Source organism: Sorex fumeus, unplaced genomic scaffold (assembly GCF_029834395.1).
Source record: "Sorex fumeus unplaced genomic scaffold, SorFum_2.1 ptg000054l, whole genome shotgun sequence".
In the NCBI taxonomy this organism is placed as follows: Eukaryota; Metazoa; Chordata; class Mammalia; order Eulipotyphla; family Soricidae; genus Sorex; species Sorex fumeus.
The window spans coordinates 2,528,774-2,546,392 of record NW_026606111.1 but is presented as its reverse complement, the minus strand read 5'-3'; the positions used below and the strand labels follow the sequence as shown (position 1 = coordinate 2,546,392).

Here is a 17,619-nt window from a genome sequence, read left to right as displayed (position 1 = left end):
TGGGCCACAGCAGGGAGAGTGTTCAGAGGTCGGGCAGGGGTGGAGGCCGGAAGCTGGCAGGGACAGCGGGTAGAAACTTGTGCATCTCACACGTGATCTAGCCATCTCCACTGGGGCTGGCAGTGAGGACCGTGACCGGAGGCCCCTGTCACCTGCTGACCCTGTCGCTGAGCCCTGCTCAGGCTTTGAGGCAGGCTGCCCCGGGGTGGACATGAACAGGGCACAGCGCCCCAACTGGATCCTGCGGTCAGCCCAGAGGGCCACTAAGGCCTGTGTGAGCCCAACCAAGAGCAGGGCCTGGCCGGGAAGGGCTGACTCCACAGAGGGGGCCGAGGCCCAGCGTGTCCCCAGCAAGGCGCCACGCCCCCATCCCTGTCCCTCTCCGCCCAGACACTGACTCAGCCTGTGGGCGCCGCCCCTGTGGGCCAGGGCATAAACCCTGGAGTCTGCTCCGCCCCGGTTCCCTCACAGCCATCCGCAATGGCCTTTCCCGGGGTGCTGCTGGCTCTGGCGCTGGCCGCAGCCTGGACGGCACACAGCGGTGAGTGTGGTGGCCAAGTTCTCCCCGGGGGCCTTCCTCTGCTCCGGGCTCACCCCGCCCCACGAGGTCCTGGGGTGTAGGGCCTGAGCAGTCGGAAAGATGGGGGGACACCAGCTCCGCCGGACCCCAGGGAAGAGGAGGGACGCACAGGCTCTCCTGCGAACATATCCCCATCCCGCCCCCGCCCAGGTGAAGCCTTCAGATGCTTCACCTGCGAGCAGCCCACGGTCATCGAGGCCTGCAGGAACATCACCCAGTGCGGGCAGGAGCACACGGCCTGCAGCACCTCGCTGGTCATGGGCCGCTCAGGTGAGCCCTGGACGGAGGGCCTTAGGCACACAGGGACAGCCCCATGCTGGGCTGGGGGGGGCGGCAGGCGGGTGGGGGCAGGTGCCCGGAGCAGCCCTGACGCCGAGCCCCCGCCAGAGTTCCCTTTCAACCAGAGCCCCCTGGTGATCCGCTCCTGCTCCAGTTCCTGCAAGGCTACAGACCCTGACAGCATCGGGGATGCGCACCTCATCCGCTGTTGCTTCCAGGACCTCTGCAACTCCGGAGGCACTGCCAGCCCCGGCATCAGGGTTCTGGCCACGCTGGGCACCGCACTGCTGGGCCTCATGCTCCCCTGAGGGACCGTAGCCCCCAGATCCAAAGCAAATAAACACCCAATGCCACCGCTGTCCCCGGGGTGTTTGGGCTGCACCCCCAGGCCTCTCATGAGTGGGGGTCATGGGGCAGAGGGAGATGCACCTGCCCTGGGACCCGCCCCCAAGTCTCCCTGCTCCCACCGGGGTCCCTCCCAGAGCTTTACCTGTCCTGCTCCAAAGGGGCAGCTGGGGGGCCACCTGAGGGACGCTGCTGCCACAAGCCTGACCCGGGGCCCCTTTCCTGGCCAGTGGGTACCCACTCGGCTGCACAGTGGCCCTCGGGTGCAGCCCAGGACCTGGTGTCTGGCTGGCAGGGGAGCAGGCTGCCCCCTGGGTCCCACTCCAGCCCCCAGGGACAGGCGCTTTCTGCTTCTGTCCAGCTGTCCTTGGCTCTGAAGCACCGTGGTCACCCCGGCTGGGCCTCTGGGTCCTGCTGGCTCTGGCAAATTCTGGGGTGAGGGACTAGACCCAGAACAGGCAGGAGGGAGGGACAGGACCAAGGCAAGGGGGCCCAGGGGGTTGGCGCCCAGCTCAGCCCTCTCCCAAACCCCCGCACAGACCCCGCAGAGGCAGCGAGGGCCTGAGCCCAGCGCTGTGGCCCCCCCCCCCCCCCCCCCCCCCCCCCGCGTCCCCCACCGCAGCGGCTTCGGGGACCGCGCATCGCACCGCGCCGCTGCGGCCAGCAGAGGGCGCCCGACGCCGGGTCCGCGTGTGGACCCTGGGGAACTAAGGAGGAGCGCCCGCACATCGAGACCCCACCTTCAGGAGAAGGTGCACACGGCGGCACAAGGCCACCGCTCCGCCCAGGGCAGACTCCGAGTCAGAGTCCGCCTCGCTGGCCCCGTGACCCCACCGCGCCCCGTTCGTGGGTGCCGGAGCAGGAGGGCGCCCTGTGTGTGCCCAGCACGGTGGGCAGCGTCCCCCACCACTTCAGGCCAGGGCAAGCCCAGCCCTTCTGCCCAGACCCCCTTGAGCACTGCCCAGGACACGGGCACTGTGCCCCTTCTCCAGGTCTGTCCCCAGCAGTCTCGGGCCCACTCTGGGGTACCTGACCTTCCCCATGTCCTGTCCTTCCTGGGTGGCAGTGAAGAGACACAATCTGAGTGGACAGTCACGGGGCTGGGGTGGGGGTGGGCTGGGACATACCCTCCCAGAGGCCGGCAGGGCTCCCTAGCCCTCAGCCCCTGCCAAGACCCCCCAACCGCAGGAGCTGAGGACCTGGAGCCCAGGGCCCCAGGGCAGCAGGGCCGGGGGCTAGCTCCAAGGGCAGCAGGAATGGGCCAGGCCAGACGGGGGTGTCCCTGAGGGGTGGCCGAGCCCAAGGTGTGGCTGAACCGCACACTCCGTTTCCGACACTTTAATCAGACTTTCTTGAAATAAATAGAACAGAGCATGGCGGCTTTGCACGTGCACGCAGCGGGGAGGCGGCAGCGCCGGGCAGCTGTGCTCGGTGATGGTCCAGCAGGCCGGGCAGCTGGGCGACACGGGGCTGGCAGCCTCATTCAGGAGCCCGGGGCCGCACCTTGCAGACAAGGTGGGCAGCAGCCAGAGGGCACCAGCCCGCCCCGGCTCCCACCGCCCACGGACCAGGCCTCTCGGCGCAGGCGCCCCCATGGCCTGTGGCCTTCCCACCTGGCCCACAGCGGTGCCCTCCCAAGCGAGCCATGCAGCGGCGGCCCTTCCCGGGACTCTGCGCAGGGGGCCATCGTCAGGATGCCAGCGTCGTCGCGCACCCCAAGCCCAGCGCGGGGTGGAGCCCAGAGGGGTCGGTGACAGGGCGCGGGGTGGGCGACAAGTCACTGGTCCTTGGAGGAGGCGTCCAGCCCGCTCTCGGCACGCAGCAGCCGGCTGCTGGCTTCATTGTAGGAGACCCAGTGCTGCAGGTCCTCGGGCAGCTCCGGCGGCTCCACCTGCAGGGACAAGGCGGTCAGGGAGGGGGTCAGAGCTCCAGCCCCGACCCAGGGCGCGCTGGCCCGTCTCCAATCCGCTGCGCTCCCGGCCCGGGAGGCCGGCGCGGGGGGTGCCCGCCCGGGGTTGCGGCGGCCTCGGGTAGGAGCTGGAGCCCCGGCAACCAGCAACCGCTGCCGGGCGCCGGCCATCCCCAGGGTCGGGCTGCCGCGTCGCCAAGGAGGGGAGCAGCAGGGGCCCAGGGGAGCCTCTCAGCGCCTGAGAGGCGAGCGCCCCGAACTCAGATCAACCGGGGCTGGCGGCCGCGTCTGGGCTCGGGGGGCTTCAGACCTCCCCGCGGGGGGCCCCGGCGATGGGGGGAGGAGGGTCCGGGGTGCTGGGGGTACGGGGCGCTCACCCGGCGCTTGCACAGGTGCTGCACGACGCGCTCCGGCGTGGTGCCCACCACGTGCTGGCGGGAGCGCAGCAGCGCGCACACGAAGCCGTCGCGCGCGCTAACGAAGCGCGCCTCCACGTAGAAAGCGCGGTGGTCCCAACCCAGCAGGCGGGTGCGCACCTCGAAGGCCTCGAAGAGGCGCAGCGAGCGGCGGTAGCGCGCGCACGAGGCGGCCAGCACTGCGTGCGCCCCCAGCTCCCGCAGCGCCCCCAGCACGCCGCAGCGGGCCAGGTGCGCGGCGCGCGCCACGTCGGCCTCGCGCAGGTAGCGCGCGTTGTTCATGTGCAGCAGCAGGTCCAGGTCAGAGGGCAGGACGCGGCCCCGGTAGCGCTGCTCGGCCAGCAGGTCGCGGACGCGCGGCTGCAGCAGGCGCGCGCGCAGCACGGCGCAGGGCACGCGCACCAGGTACCAGCCGTCCAGCAGCGCGAAGTAGGCGAGCGCCAGGGCCAGCCCGGCCGCCAGCAGCTCCAGCATGACGGCCCCAGCCCCGCGCGCCGCCGCCCGCAGCCCGCCCGCCCGCCGGGTGCGGCCCGCGCCGGGCGGCCGGAGCGAACCACCGCCGCGGCCGGCCGGGGGAGGGCGGGCACGCGCGCGCGCGCACGGACGCGGCCCGCGCCCCGCCCCGCGCCCCGGGCACCCCCGCGGCCCCAGTGGTCCCTTCCGGCCGCCGCGGGCTGCGCGCGCCACAGCGGCCTCTGCGGGCGGCGCCGCGCGTTGCAGACGCGACCTTGCGCGCAGCTAGCACCCGCGCCCGCGCTGACCCCGCGGGGGATGGGGAGGGCGGAGAGGCGGGGGTCGGGCTCTCTCCGGCCCCTCGGCCCCAGCGGAGGCCGAAGCCACCCGCGTCCGCCCGAGTCAGCCGTGGGTCCCCGCGGTGCCTGCCCTGCCCTGGCTTGGGGTCACCCCTTTCCCCGCCCGGGAGAGACCCCCGGGTGTTGGCTGGGGGGATGCGCGCGCAACCGGCGGGTCTCCCGCGCCGGCCCGTCCGTCAGGCCGCAGCACTCTCGTCCACCCCCCCACGGGAGAGGCCCCGGGACGGCTTCCTGGCAGTCACCGGGGCGGTCCTGCGCGGACAGAGGCTGAGGTCTTTGTTTGCGGCCAGCAGCTGGACAGTGAGGCCTTGGTTCGCCCCGGGCTCCCTCCGCCCAGTGCTCCTGTGCACAGGGCCCTCATTCTTGCCGCCCGGGGCGAGGATTCACCGGTGTCTGTTTGCCCGCGTGGCTCTGAGCCCGTTGTACCCGCAGGGCGGGGCCGTGGCACAGAGGGACACAATGGACACGCTCTTGGAGATGCCGTTGACCTCGCTGAGACCGGGCAGCGCAGATCAAGCTCAGCGTAGTGCAGAGGGTCAGTGGAGGTCAGCGGATGGGAAAGGGGACAAAGCCCTGACCTGCTTCCTCCTGGGTGGCCGTCTGCCAAGGGACCCTCGCCACCCAGCTTCTTCACTGACCAGCGGACGGGCCAAGATCCTCAGAGTCCTCTTTTTCACAGTGATTACGTCATTGGGGGCTCCCCCTGCCTGAAGATCCAAATTCACAGTCACCGGGAGGTCTGGCACTCTTGCCCGCCCCGGACATGGGCCACGATGGCAGGAATGGACAGCAGCGGATGGCCCCTCCCTCGGCCCTGGCTCCGTGATCTGCAACCACGGAATCGTGGGGGTGCTTCCCAGGGTGCTCCCGGCCTCAGTTTCTCACGAGCTGCCAGGTCCAGTTTGTGCTGGGCATCAGGTCAGGGCCAGGTTCTCATGGTCACTGCCTGGGTTCCTGGATACCACACGAAGAATCTGGAGAGCAGGCTCAGGGCAGTGCCCAGAGGAACAGGCGCGGAGATGGGCCAACACAGGACCTCGGCCAGTCCCGGCCCACTTAGGGCCTGCTTAGCCCTGCCCAGGGTCCCACATAGCTCCTCCCATTCGCCCTAGCCTCGCCCAGGGCTCCACTTAGCTCCGCCCAGTCACCCTAGCCCCGCCCAGGCTCACCTAGCTCTGCTCAGTCCCCCTAGCCCATTCACCATGTTGGGGCGGAGGTGCCTCCAGGATCCTGGCAGCAGCCCTGCAGACGCCACTGACCTGGCTAGTTCTAGCACATTGTGCCTTGCGCCTGCTAAGGGGCAGAGCAGGGACTCCAGGGCTGACTCTGTTTGTCCGCAGTGGCCAGAAGGCAGGTGGGAAGTGGAGAAGGGGCACCCAAGTCAAGCCTGAGCCTCAGGCACCAAATAAAGGGAATCTGGGACCTATTCATAAAAAGCAAAGGGTGAGGCCAGAGCGATAGGACAGCAGGAGGGCGCTGGTCCTGCACACAGCTGACCTGGGCTCAGTCCCCGGCACCACATATGGTCCCCCGAGCCTGCCAGGAGTGACTCCTGAGCACAGAACTAGGAGCACTGCAAAAAAGCAAAAGGAGGGTCATGTGACAGTCTCAGGCACAGAGCTTGCCCCAGGCACCCAAGTGGCTTTGGGAGTGAGGAGGGGGCCTGGAGCAGTCAGAGCCCTGAGCTCCCCACCACCACCACCACCAGAGGGAGGCTGGCCCTGACCAGCCACAGTTGGCCTGGGGTCGCTTGGGTGCTGATGGCGGGAACCCAACCCTCCTGATACCCTGTCCACAAGAGACCGTGAGGTTCCCCTGGGGACTAATGGGACGGCGCTGGGTGGGGCTCTGGACTCTGCCTGCTCTCCTGCAGTGACCATCAGTGTGTGCTTGTTCCCTGGGCCTGCTGCTGGTTTCAGGGCAAGGACAGGCTTCAGGGTCCAGCATCATGTCACAACCTGTCCCAGCTGATGGCCCCAGTGCCCACAGGCCATGCCTGGATTCTGGTTAGCAGGCAATACCTCACAGTCTCCATGTGTGTGCATGGTGAGTGTGTATCTGTGTGCAAAGAACCCATGTGTGCAGAGACCTTGCATGTGCAGACTCGTGTGTGCAGAGACCTTGCATGTACAGACTTATGTATTCAGAGACCCCATGTGTGCAGAGACCCCATGTGTGCAGACTGCGAATGTGTAGAGGCTCATATATGCAGAGACCGCGTGTGTGCCAGACCCATGTGTGCAGAGAAACCCCACGTGTGTGCAGAGACTCATGTTTGCAGAGACCATATGTATGCAGACCCATGTGTGCAGAGAGGCCGCGTGTGTGCAGAGACCTTGTGTGTGCAGAGACCCATGTGTGCAGAGAGACCCCGCATGTGCAGAAACCCATATGTGCAGAGACCTCGCGTGTGCTGAGATCTTGGGTGTGCAGACTTCACATGTGCAGAGACTATGCATATGCCCGTGTGTGCAGAGACCCTACACGTGCACAGAGATTTAGTGTGTGTACAGATACCCTGCATTGCAGAGAGACTCCACATGTGCAGGACTCTGATACACTGGGAGCACTGGGTACTGGGAACACTGAACGCTGGGCAGCAGGGTGACCTGCTCACATGTCCCTCTGCAGTGCTCAGGTTCCGGAGGCCTGTTGGAGGCAGGTGGCTGCAGTGACCCAGGACTGTTCTGGCGCAGAGCTGGGGGAAGGCAGCCTTCATGCCAGCTCCTGGAGTCAGTGCATGGACCATGTCCTTTCCTTCGAGTTCTGCTGACCCAAGGTAGACAGGGATAAGTTCCCACAGCAAGGGCAGGTCCTGGGAGTGAGCCACCTGTCTCACCGTCTTCCCTAGTTCTTGGCTGAATCCAGTCCCTGCCAGCACCAGGACGGAGCTGGGAGGCGCAAGAGGGCCTGTGTCCACAAGGTGGCAGCAGAGGTCATACAAGGGGTGCAGATGCTAGGCCGCAGTGCTGGGCCTTACCTCTGTGCCTCACCCCCTCACCGTTGGGGGCTCCAGCCCTGACGACCCAATTCCTGCTGGGACAGAACAACAAAAGTGCGTGTTTGGGGCCAGAGCGATAGCACAGCGGGTAGGGTAGGGCGTTTGCTTTGCACGTGGCCGACCTGGGTTCGATCCCTTGCATCCCATATGGTCCCCCAAGCACCTCCAGGAGTAATTCCTGAACGCAGAGCCAGGAGTAACCCCTGAGCATCGCTTTGTGTGACTCAAAAAGCCAAAAAAAAAAAATTAAAAAAGTGTGTTTTTGCCATCACGAAGCTGCAGGTGCCTGGTGATGTCGATGGGTGATGGGGGTGAGTGGAACAGACCAGGGAGGAAGCCCGCACAAACCCAGGGCAGTGTGGGGTGGAGAGGACAGCTGTGGGCATGGTAGAGGCCACAAGGTTGGAGAGGGATGAGTGCAGGACAGGCCTGGGCTTCTGCAACCAATACGAGGCGGGCAGACCCTTCCCTGAGAAGGGCAGGATGACGTTTGAGGCTGGCATGGAAGAAGGGCTGGGGAGTGGCAGTGCAGGGGCTGGGCTCACTGCTGAAGTGGGCAGAGACCCAGGCGCTGAAGAGCTGCTCTCAGCAGCAGGTGTGGGCGGTGCCACAGGGAGGAGCAAGGGATCAAGGAAAGGAGCTGGGCAGAAACCAGAGACCAGCACAACAGCACGCATTTGTGGGCTTATGGCTCAGGGATTCAGAGTCTATCCCCTGCCGTGCACCAGGGGCCCTGCTTCGGCCCCCCACCCCTCACCCCCTCTCCCTGCCCCCTGGATCTTTCCGAGCACACAAGGGCCTGCACATCCACAGGTCTGGCTGCCCTGAGAGGAGGAGGACCATATGACAGTTGCAGGGCTAAGGAGTGAAGATCCTCAGGGCAATGTTCAGTCAGTCATAGTCTGTGGGCCCCCCCACCCCCGGGTTCACCTTTGTCTCGTGTGCAAAGTATAGCCACCCACCCCAGGGTTCCTCAGAATCTCAGCTCCAGTCCAAGGCCTGGGTTTGGACGCTCTGAGCCTTGGAGCTGCCAGAGCCAGAAGAAGACGCTTCTCGCGGGACCCAGCGTTTCCCTGTGCCGCGGGGTTCACTGTCCCTCCTTCCACTGGAAGCTCCGTCAAAGGTCCCCCGCCAGCCTGCCTCACAGACTGGGGCGGGGGGCGGGGGGGGCTGTGTGCCTGGGGAGGAAAAAGGTCCAAGTGTCCCAAGTGTCCTGGCTGACCAACCCAGCCTGCACCCCTATGCCCCGCCCCTCTCCTTCATGGCCCCGCCCTCGCCGCGAAGGCCCCGCCCCTCACAGAGACCACACCCGCAAATATTTAGACCACGCCCACCACGCCCATCGCTATAGGCTCCTCCCCCGCCCCATCCTCAACTGGCGGCCCCGCCCACAGCCCACCCAGCCTCCCGCCTCTCTCAGGCCTTGTCCACTTCCCTCCACTGACTGAGGCTCTGAGACTTTCCCAGCCCACAGGCGGCGTCGCCCCCCCTCCCCCGCCTCAGCAGGTCAGCGCAGCCCAGCCCGCGACCCCGCCTCTCCCTCCGGAGGCCACGCCCACTCCCGAGCCCCGCCCATCCCTGCCGGCGCCCAGCTGCCATAGAGACGCCGAGTCCTCCGGCAGCCTAGACCGCCCCGGAAGAGATTGGGGAAGGTGGAGAGGCGCGGGCCGGCGAAGGGCAGAGAGGGGGCACTTCCGGTCTCTGGCGGTTCCTGGACTCCGCAGGTGAGTGCTGTCCAGCGCGGGGACGTGGGGCTCGCCGACGCCCGCCCTGAGTCCGCCGGACCTTCGGGGGCCCCGCTCCCTCCGCGCCGCCTGCAGGGTGCACGCTCCCCGGGACCCCGCGAGCCCCCGTCCCCGCATCACCCCGGGGCCCCACCCCCTGTCCAGGCGGCCTCCTGCATCCTGCCTCGGGCCCTCCTCCCTGCGCAGGTTAGGACGGAGGTGCGGGCGCCGCCCCCTCCTCCTCAGTCCGCCCCTTTCCGCCTCCCGAGTTTTGCCAGCAGAACCACGCGACCCCGTGCTCAGTGCTGCTCCTCGGAGTCAGGGCCGCTTCCCCCCCCCCCCCCCCCCCCGCACTTCTACAGAGGTTTCGGTGGATCTGGCTTTTGCCCTCCCGTGCCCGCAGGTCCCCCAGGTGTGTAGCCGCCCCCCCCCCACGCACACACCTGCATCCCAGGGGGTACCCAGAGCTGGCTGGGGACAGACCCCTGCCTTTATGGGGGACCTTCCTTCCTCCTGCTCCGGGTTTCACAGTCCTGGGCGAGCCGGTGAGGACCCAGGCAGGCGGCTGGGCGCAGGGTTAAAGCCCAGGCTGATGCGGGGGCCCACTGCCCGGTGTCTAGCTCTGGGCTGTCCCTGCACCCCCCAGGCCCGCCCCACACCCAGGGCATGGGGGCTGAGTCAGAAGGTCCGACTGGTGGGGAGGCGAACTGTGGGGATAGGAGGTGCATGTAGTCACTTGAGCCAGTGAGTTTGTCCTTCCGTCTGCCCGAAAGGGTCGCACAGACATGCTCTGGCTGTGGTCTGGCCCAGTACCCAGCACGTGCTGGTGACTTGTTTTTTCTCCATTCTGCTTCCCAGGTCTGGGCCCATTATGTGTTGGGGCCAGCTCTGTGGTCTGCGGAGGACACGCTGCCACCAGCTCATCCCCTTGCCAGCAGCCAGCGCCCGCGAGAGCCGGATGCCCGGGCTTGTGGGGGGCAGAGGCTACCAGCCTTGACCCGGGGCTTGCACCGGCCTGGGGCAGTCTGGGCGGGGAGGCAGTAAGGCCAGCCTGGAGCGGCCAGGACCCGCCTTCCTCCCCATGGCCTCCAAGCCGGCTGCCGCCAGGGGCCCCGGGGAGAAGAGGAAGCGTGTGGTGCTGACTCTGCGGGAGAAGATCGACATCTGCACGCGGCTGGAGCGCGGCGAGAGCAGGAAGGCGCTGATGCAGGAGTACAACGTGGGCATGTCCACCCTGTACGACATCCGCGCCCACAAAGCCCAACTCCTGCGCTTCTTTGCCAGCTCGGACTCCAACTCGGCGCTGGAGCGTCGGCGCACGCTGCACACACCTAAGCTCGAGCACCTGGACCGCGTGCTGTACGAGTGGTTCCTGGGCCGGCGGGCCGAGGGCGTGCCCGTGTCAGGGCCCATGCTCATCGAGAAGGCCCGCGACTTGTACGAGCAGATGGGGCTCACCGAGCCCTGCGTCTTCTCGGGCGGCTGGCTGTGGCGTTTCAAGGCCAGGCACGGCATCCGGAAGCTGGACGCGGCGGCCGAGCAGCAGGGCACTGAGCAGCAGGCGACCGAGTTCTGCGGCTTCTTCCGGAGCCTGGCGTCCGAGCACGGCCTGTCCCCCGAGCAGGTCTACAACGCTGATGAGACCGGCCTGTTCTGGCGGTGCCTGCCGAGTGCCACGGCTGCCGCAGCTGAGGCCATGCCAGGCCTCAGGCAGAGCAAGGACAGGCTGACGGTCCTCGCATGTGCCAATGCCACGGGCTCCCACAAAATCAGGCCCCTGGTGATCGGGAAGTGCAGCGGGGCCCCAGCTCTCAAGGCCCCCCAGCAGCTGCCGGTGGCCTACCGGGCCCAGGGGAACGTGTGGGTAGACCAGGAGGTCTTCTCAGACTGGTTCCACCACATCTTCGTCCCCTCGGTGAAGGAGCACTTCAGCGCCGTGGGCTTTCCCGCCGACAGCAAGGCCGTCCTGCTGCTGGTCAGCTCTCGGGCCCACCCCCAGGAGGCCGAGCTGGCCTCCGACAACATCTTCACCGTCCTGCTGCCGGCCAGCGTGGCCGCTCTCGTCCAGCCCATGGACCAGGGCATCCGCAGGGACTTCCTGCGGCGCTTCATCAGCCCCGCGGCCACACCACCCGGCGCCCGCCCTCGCTGCGCCCTGCACGAGGCCATCCTCCGAGTGGCCTGCGCCTGGGACGCGGTGCCCTGCGACGTCTTCAGCCGGGCCTGGAAGAAGCTGTGGCCTGCGGTGGCCGAGGGCTCGTCCTCCAAGGAGGAGGCTGAGCGCAGCCGGGTGGGCCAGAACCAGACCTTTGCCCACATCATGGAGCTGGTGCAGGACCCCCCTGCCCAGGCTGGCCGGCCACCCCTGGGTGTGACTGGCGGGCAGAAGGGCCAGGGTCGAGAGGCAGCAGAGCGGCCCCCCTCGCCTGCAGACCCGGCCCAGGCTGAGGGGGCCGGGGAGGAGGCGGCCTGGGTGCGGGCGGCCGAGTCCTTCGCCGTGGTGGTGGCCTTCGCAGAGCAGCACCCCTGCTTCTCGGCGCATGAGCTGGACCAGCTGCGGGCGCTGCACTCTGTATTTGCCAGGCAGCAGCTGGCGCGGGGACACCTGGCACTTCGGGCCGTGGTCAAGCTGGAGGCCCCCCGGGAGTGCTCCCCACTGCCCTGCTCGTCCACGGCCGGGCCCTGAGGGGAGGGCCCCACCCAACCGCAACCCCAGTCTCACTGTGGCAGGCAGAGAAAGGTCCGCCTTGGGCAGTGCCCAAGGCAGAGATGGCCCGAGTCAGCATGTCCCGTGTCTCCGTCCACCGACGGCACTCGGCAGCTTTGGTGCCGTGGTCTCTACACTGGCCAGCCCCAGAGCCCATGCCGGGAGTGGGGCCAGGTCAGCGGCACTGCCCGGGCAGGGCTCTGCACACAGTGGCTCGAGCTCATCGGCCGGGGCTGCTCTGTGCCCCGAGGGCCCCGTCCCCACCCCCCAGCACTGCTGACGTGGGTACGTGCCTCCTTGGCCTGGCTTTGGTCTGCCTCCGATTCCATCCGGACGGCTCTCCCAGCTGCTGGGAGCCCAGCTCGGCCACAGCTGAGACTTGCCTCCCTGCAGCCCCAGAGGCCTGGGGCTTCCTGTGCTGGGCCCCGGGGCCAGACTCCAGGGCATGGGAGTGGGAAGGAAGCTCTGGGGACGTGCAGAAGACCGGGCTTCCCAGCTCTGCCCTTGGGACCCCTTTTCTGGCACCCCTGCACCCCCGTGGGGCCACACGCAGACGCCTACCACCACACCCACTGTCTGCCCTTCAAAGTAGTCGCTGTGGGCAGCCCCGGTGGAGCTGGACTCGACCCTTAGCCACCCTTGCACAGGGGCTGCCTGGCCTGGCCTGCCCCAGGGAACTGTGGGCTCCAGGGAGACCCTAAAAGGACTCAGCCGTGCCCCCTGCATCCCCTACACCTTCCAGGCCCCACCCTGGCCCCGCCTATACCCTCTCAGGCCCGCTCTTCCCTGCACACAGGCCTGGATGTCAGAGTCCAGCCCATACCTCTATCCTGCTAGCCAGGACAGCGAGGTCCTCGTGGGTGGTGCTGGGTCACCTTTGCAGCGAAGCCTCCTGGTGGGGCCCTGTCCTCGGGGGTCCGGTCATCAAGTTCTTGGGCAGCACGTGGCTATGGTGGATGGCCTCCTGCGGGCTTTGGGGGGTGGCAGGGGCCGCAGGAACGGGGCCAGGGCCAGGCAGGAAACAATAAGAAAAGTTTGTTATGCAAATGTGAGTACGTCTGTCTGTCCACCCATCTGAAGCCTAGGGTGCCTGCGACCCCAGCTCACTGGCCAGTTCAGTTCCCCAACTGGCTTTTCACCTTGTGGCTGTGACCCGTGTGATGGGAGGACAAGCAGATGAGGGCGATACTGATGCCCCATCATGCCGTGGACACGGAGCTGGGCCCGAGGAGGAAGGGCAGATGGAGCCCCCCCGGCTGCCAGCCCCACTGGGCAGCTGGCTAGGGACACCATGGGGGCAGGAGCCACAGGCTTCTGGGGACTTGGAAGCCGAGGGTCGTAGACTGAGGTGCCCCTGCAGGGTGGGGCACTGCTCCCTCCCCATGCCCACAGGGGCCCCTCAGCCCTCCACCACAGACCCACTCCACTTGTCTAGTGACCCCCTTTGCCCTTTCCAAAGGGCAATGAGTTTTAGCTGAGCTGCATCCAGGGGCTGTGCAAACTGCTTCTCTGCTCTCGCTCCGCAACACTTGTCCACCCACCTTGGTCCATCCCTCTCTTCACCCACCTTCATATACCCACCCTCCTACATAGCCCTCTGTTCACCCACCCTTCGTTGCCACACCTCATCAGTCATAGCCCCCCACGACACTGTCTAACACGCCACCACCCATATTCACCCATCCACTCATCCATCCACTCCCTCCACCCATATATCCATCCGTCCTTCTGCCCATCTGTCCATCCATCCATTTATGCACCCACCCACCTGTCCGCTCCTTTTCTCAGCGCCGGTGAGCAGGCTCTGGTCTGCTTCTCTGCTAGATTAGCTCCCCCTCGTTTGGGGGAATGGCTGGGGTCCATTAGAGAGACCTGCTGGCAGCCAGAGGCTGTACTGCAACCTCCAGCCTGCCATGGACGCCTGCCCCTTTGTGCCCACCTGGGCCCCAGGAGACGAAGCCCAAGGGAACCTGAGTGGACACTGGGCACGCTCGCACACAGGGAACAAGCTGGCCACCCTGACCTCCCCCTGCTGAGGTGCTCTGTGTGCCTGGCCACTACCCCCGTGTGATCTCAGCCACCAGACCTGCTTCTCAGCGTGACTTGGCGTGTGAAGTTTAGACTCTGGGGACCCAGGAGCACCCCAGAGCCTAGTGGCCTGCAGGCTGAGCCACGTCTCCCTCTGCTGTGCCCCCTTAGGGTCACCCGCACAGGGAGGAGGGCATCCCCACCCCAAAAGCACCTCAGTGCAGAGGGAGGAGGGCGGGAAGGAACTGCTTGTCTGTTGGGGGGGGGGTAATGCTGTGTCTGATTGCAGCCCTCAGGCCTTCGGACATGGCCTCCCCCCACCCCTGCCGTCCTGCTGGGGCCTGTCCAGGCCCTGCATGCTAGGAGGACACCCCACCCTTTCAGGGTGCGGGACCCGGGGGTCGCAGCATTGGGGGGCAGATGAAGGAGGGAGAGAGAATGTGGGGAGTGAAGAGGAAGGGTGGAGGGAGGGAGGAGAGCATCACTTCAGGTTCCTGGACCCAGCCCGGAGGCAGTGGCCGGGTTTCCTGACGAAGGCTCCTCAGCTGCTGAGTGGCTGCTGAGTACAGCCCCCCAACAGCGAGCGAGGAGTGGGGAACAGGTAGTGGCAGGGACCAGCAGCTGGGCTTGCAGGTCTGTCCTGGGGTCAGGGCTGGGCTACCTGCCCCTCCCCCACCGTCTTCTTGCAGCCTCATCGTGTCCCCCTGGCCTCTGACCCCTGACGCCTCTGCCATGTTGACCTATCCTCGGGGACAGTAGGGAGATCCACTCACCACCGGGGGTGGGGGTGGATGTGAGCCCAGGAGGAAGCCAGCGAGACCCTCGGTTGGCTGCAGGGACATGAGGCATGGCCACGGGCAGGGGCCTAGTTTTGACCACAGTGGCTGGTGACGATGGTAACAGTGATGGAGGTGGTGAGGTGAGTGATGCTGACGGGGATGATGGTGAGGATGGTGGTGATGTTCGACGAGTGTGGTGGTGACAAGGGTGACGGTGATGATGAGGGTGTGATGGTGATGATGAACGGTTGCTAATCATGGTGGTCAGGACGGGAGGGCTGCGGATCTTGGTGTCCTACCAGATTGTGCCTGTGGTTTTTGGTTTGGGTGCAGAAGGTGCTCATGCTGCCTGTGTCAGTGCCAGGTTCGGTGCCGTGGCATCCTACGGGGCCTGGACTCTCTTCTTGTGGGGCACTGACCATCAGTGTCTGGCTCTGCCCAGCTGTGGACTGGGGGACCCTTCTGTCTCCTGTGGGCTCAGGGGCCAGGCCGAGCAGGGGACAGGGATGACAAAGGTCACAGTCAGAGGGGCAGCAGCCGAGAAGGGCAGTGTCAGGCGGCTGCTGTGTTCTTTGGAGGGACAGGGGCCTTCTGGAGCCTCCTGGAGCCTTCCATCCCTCCTCTCCTGGGTCTACCCAACCAGGCCTCCACCAGCACCCTGACGGGCTCCCGGGGTCCAGTCCGGGGGTGTCTGGCTGGGATGGCAGAGGGGAGATGTGAGGAGCTGGAGCTTGGGGGCTCGGGCACACAGTGCTCCCCCTGGGAGAGCCCTGCCCATGACTTCCTTCCTGGAGGTAGGGTGACTGTAGCCTGGCTTCCTGGGTGTGGGGGCACCCCATCGCATTGGCAGGGGATATGGGCTCCCCTGACCATGCCAGGGCCCAGGTCGCCTTAGACCCTGTGCCAGGCACAGCCAGGCATGGTCTCTGCCTTGGGGCTGCCAGGCGGGCCACACAAGACAATAACCTCTGATGCCAGCTGTTTGGAGCTGTCTAGGAGACGCATCAGAGAATTGGGGTGGCTTTGGAGGGCACCCAGAGTCTTGGCAGACAAAAGGCTCCTCAGGGCCTGGAGAGGCCCCAGCACCCCACCAGCCAGAGAGGCCACGTGACATTGAGGCTGTGTGGGAGGGAGGGGGAGAGGGAGGAGACAGCCTCAGTGACCCCAGTGTCCACACAGCTGGCTTGCAGGGGCAGGTTGAAACCAGGATGGAGACTACAGAGAGGGAGGTGAGGGTGGAGGTGAGGACGAGGTGTGGGAGATGGGGAAGGGGTGCGGGAGGCGGAGATGGGGTGTGGGAGGGAGGACGGGGTGTAGGAGGTGGGGACGGGGTAAGGGAGTAGGACAGGTGGTGGGTGGTCATGGCTGCAGTGGCGGGATGCGGTCTCTGTAGAATTGAGCCCAGGTCCCCTGAGTTCCTCCTGCCCCCGCCCCGCCGCCCCCAGCTTCTGCCCCTCTGCTTGGAGGCGGGGACCACCCTGGGCTCCGGCCTTTCCGCACATCAGCCCCGCCCAGTGCGCTGACCAGCCTCTAGCTGCCAGTCTGGGGCCCTTTGCTCTTGGCCCTCCTGTGGCTGGGTGGGGCACCCTTGGGTGGCAGCTCCTGTTATGGCACTGGGGTGCAGGGCTGCCTGAGGCATCCCTCTAGCCCGGGGGTGAGGGTGCTGGGGCTCACCTGTCCAAGGAGGCCGGGAGGGCTCAGCCTCGGGGACCAAGAACCCTCTCTGCACCCAGCACCGCAGCCCAGAGCTGTCCAGGTGTCCACTGCGCCCAGGCTGTGGGGACTGACCCGGTTCAGGAGCTGCCGCAGGACTGGGGGTGGGGCGCTCTCCGTGCCTGCCCCCTCCCCATCGCGGGCGGGAGGGGGGTCGAGCAAGGGGCATCCCCTTTCTGCCCTGCCGGTGGGGTGGGTGGGGGGTGCTGGGAGCGCGACGGAAGCGCCCATCACTTGCGGCGCCGCCCTCCCGAGACCCAGCCTGCGCGTGCCCGGTGGAGGTGGCGGCTGGCGTGGCGCCGTGCGTGGGGAGCTCCTCCGCGTCACGCAGCTATTCTCAGCGCAGCGCCTTCTCTCCTTATATGGCCGCGGAAGCGCCTGCCGGATGCGAATGGGGTCGGAACAGCAGGGGCCGCCCTCTCCCTGGAGCACGGCCAGATGTCCGGCCAGGGGAGACCCCACCAGTGGCGGCGGGACAGGGACAGTCGCGACAGGGGCCCACACTCCCCAGGGCCGGGGGTCCCGGGGTAGGGGAGGGACAGTCACCCAGGCCACTCAGCAGCAGACACCCGGGCTGCGGGGGGGGGGGGGTAGGGGGGTGGGGGGGGGGAACATGCCCAGAAGGACATGCGGGGGGACATGCAGATGGGGACATGCGGGGAGAACATGTGGGGGGGACATGTGGATGGGATATGTGGGGGGACATGCGGGAGGACACGCGGGGTGCCACATGAGGAGGGCATGCTGGGGGGAGTCTGTGGGGCTTATGGGGAGCCGCTCCTGGCCCAGCCCGTGAGAATAGAACCTCTATCACCCCTACTCCCAGCTCACCTGCCCTGCCCACACCCCGCGCCAGGTCCCCACCTTGACCAGTGGACGCTCCCGGAGGTTCCGTTACTTCCGTCCAGAGCAAGGCTGGGAGTGACTCAGGGGTGAGCAGGACGGCACAGTGGGCATGCCCACGGCCCCCTGAGGGCTCCCAGGAGGAGGCACACCCAGAGGCAGAGGCTCCAGGCTCTGGTCAGTAGCGGCTGGCGCACGGGTGCTGTGGCGAGACCAAGGGGTGTGGGCTCACAGGCAGTGTTCCCACCGGGGCGCAAGCTCACAGGTCAGTGCTCCCGCCTGGTGTGGGCTCACAAGTCAGTGCTCTGCCCCTGGAGCTGAGCCCTGCTGCCCGAGAGAGGACACAGCAGGGCCAGGCTATCCCGAGAGACTGGGTGTGGCTGCTCCCCCATCCATCTGTCCACCAGTGAGGCCACTCACTGCCCACTCGAGCCAGCCCGACACTCGGCCCTTCCCCTGTGAGGACTCGGGGAACTGGTCCAG

General features: G+C 66.9%; 3 protein-coding genes across 4 annotated transcripts; 2 read left to right on the top strand and 1 right to left on the bottom strand.

The window, feature by feature from the left end:
- The first annotated feature begins 480 nt into the window (after positions 1 to 480).
- SLURP1 (secreted LY6/PLAUR domain containing 1) lies at positions 481 to 1,167 on the top strand. The gene is made up of 3 exons (XM_056125408.1): positions 481 to 531; positions 622 to 850; positions 968 to 1,167. The coding sequence occupies exons 1-3, from the start codon at positions 481 to 483 to the stop codon at positions 1,165 to 1,167; spliced, it is 480 nt and encodes a 159-aa protein (XP_055981383.1).
- Positions 1,168 to 2,888: 1,721 nt separating this feature from the next.
- THEM6 (thioesterase superfamily member 6) lies at positions 2,889 to 4,028 on the bottom strand. Of its 2 annotated transcripts, none has more exons than XM_056125344.1 (2): positions 3,650 to 4,028; positions 2,889 to 3,095 (listed from the first exon to the last, which is right to left on the bottom strand). In XM_056125344.1, exons 1-2 carry the CDS (start codon positions 4,001 to 4,003, stop codon positions 2,982 to 2,984), a joined length of 468 nt encoding a protein of 155 aa, XP_055981319.1. In that variant the 5' UTR covers positions 4,004 to 4,028; the 3' UTR covers positions 2,889 to 2,981. The 2 variants fall into 2 exon arrangements, with proteins under 2 accessions (XP_055981319.1, XP_055981318.1); XM_056125343.1 differs by having other exon boundaries at positions 2,894 to 3,095; positions 3,491 to 4,028.
- A 6,103-nt stretch (positions 4,029 to 10,131) lies between these two features.
- Positions 10,132 to 11,863, top strand: JRK (Jrk helix-turn-helix protein). Its single transcript, XM_056125341.1, has one exon. The coding sequence runs from the start codon at positions 10,148 to 10,150 to the stop codon at positions 11,750 to 11,752; it is 1,605 nt and encodes a 534-aa protein (XP_055981316.1). The 5' UTR covers positions 10,132 to 10,147; the 3' UTR covers positions 11,753 to 11,863.
- The last annotated feature ends 5,756 nt before the right edge of the window (positions 11,864 to 17,619 follow it).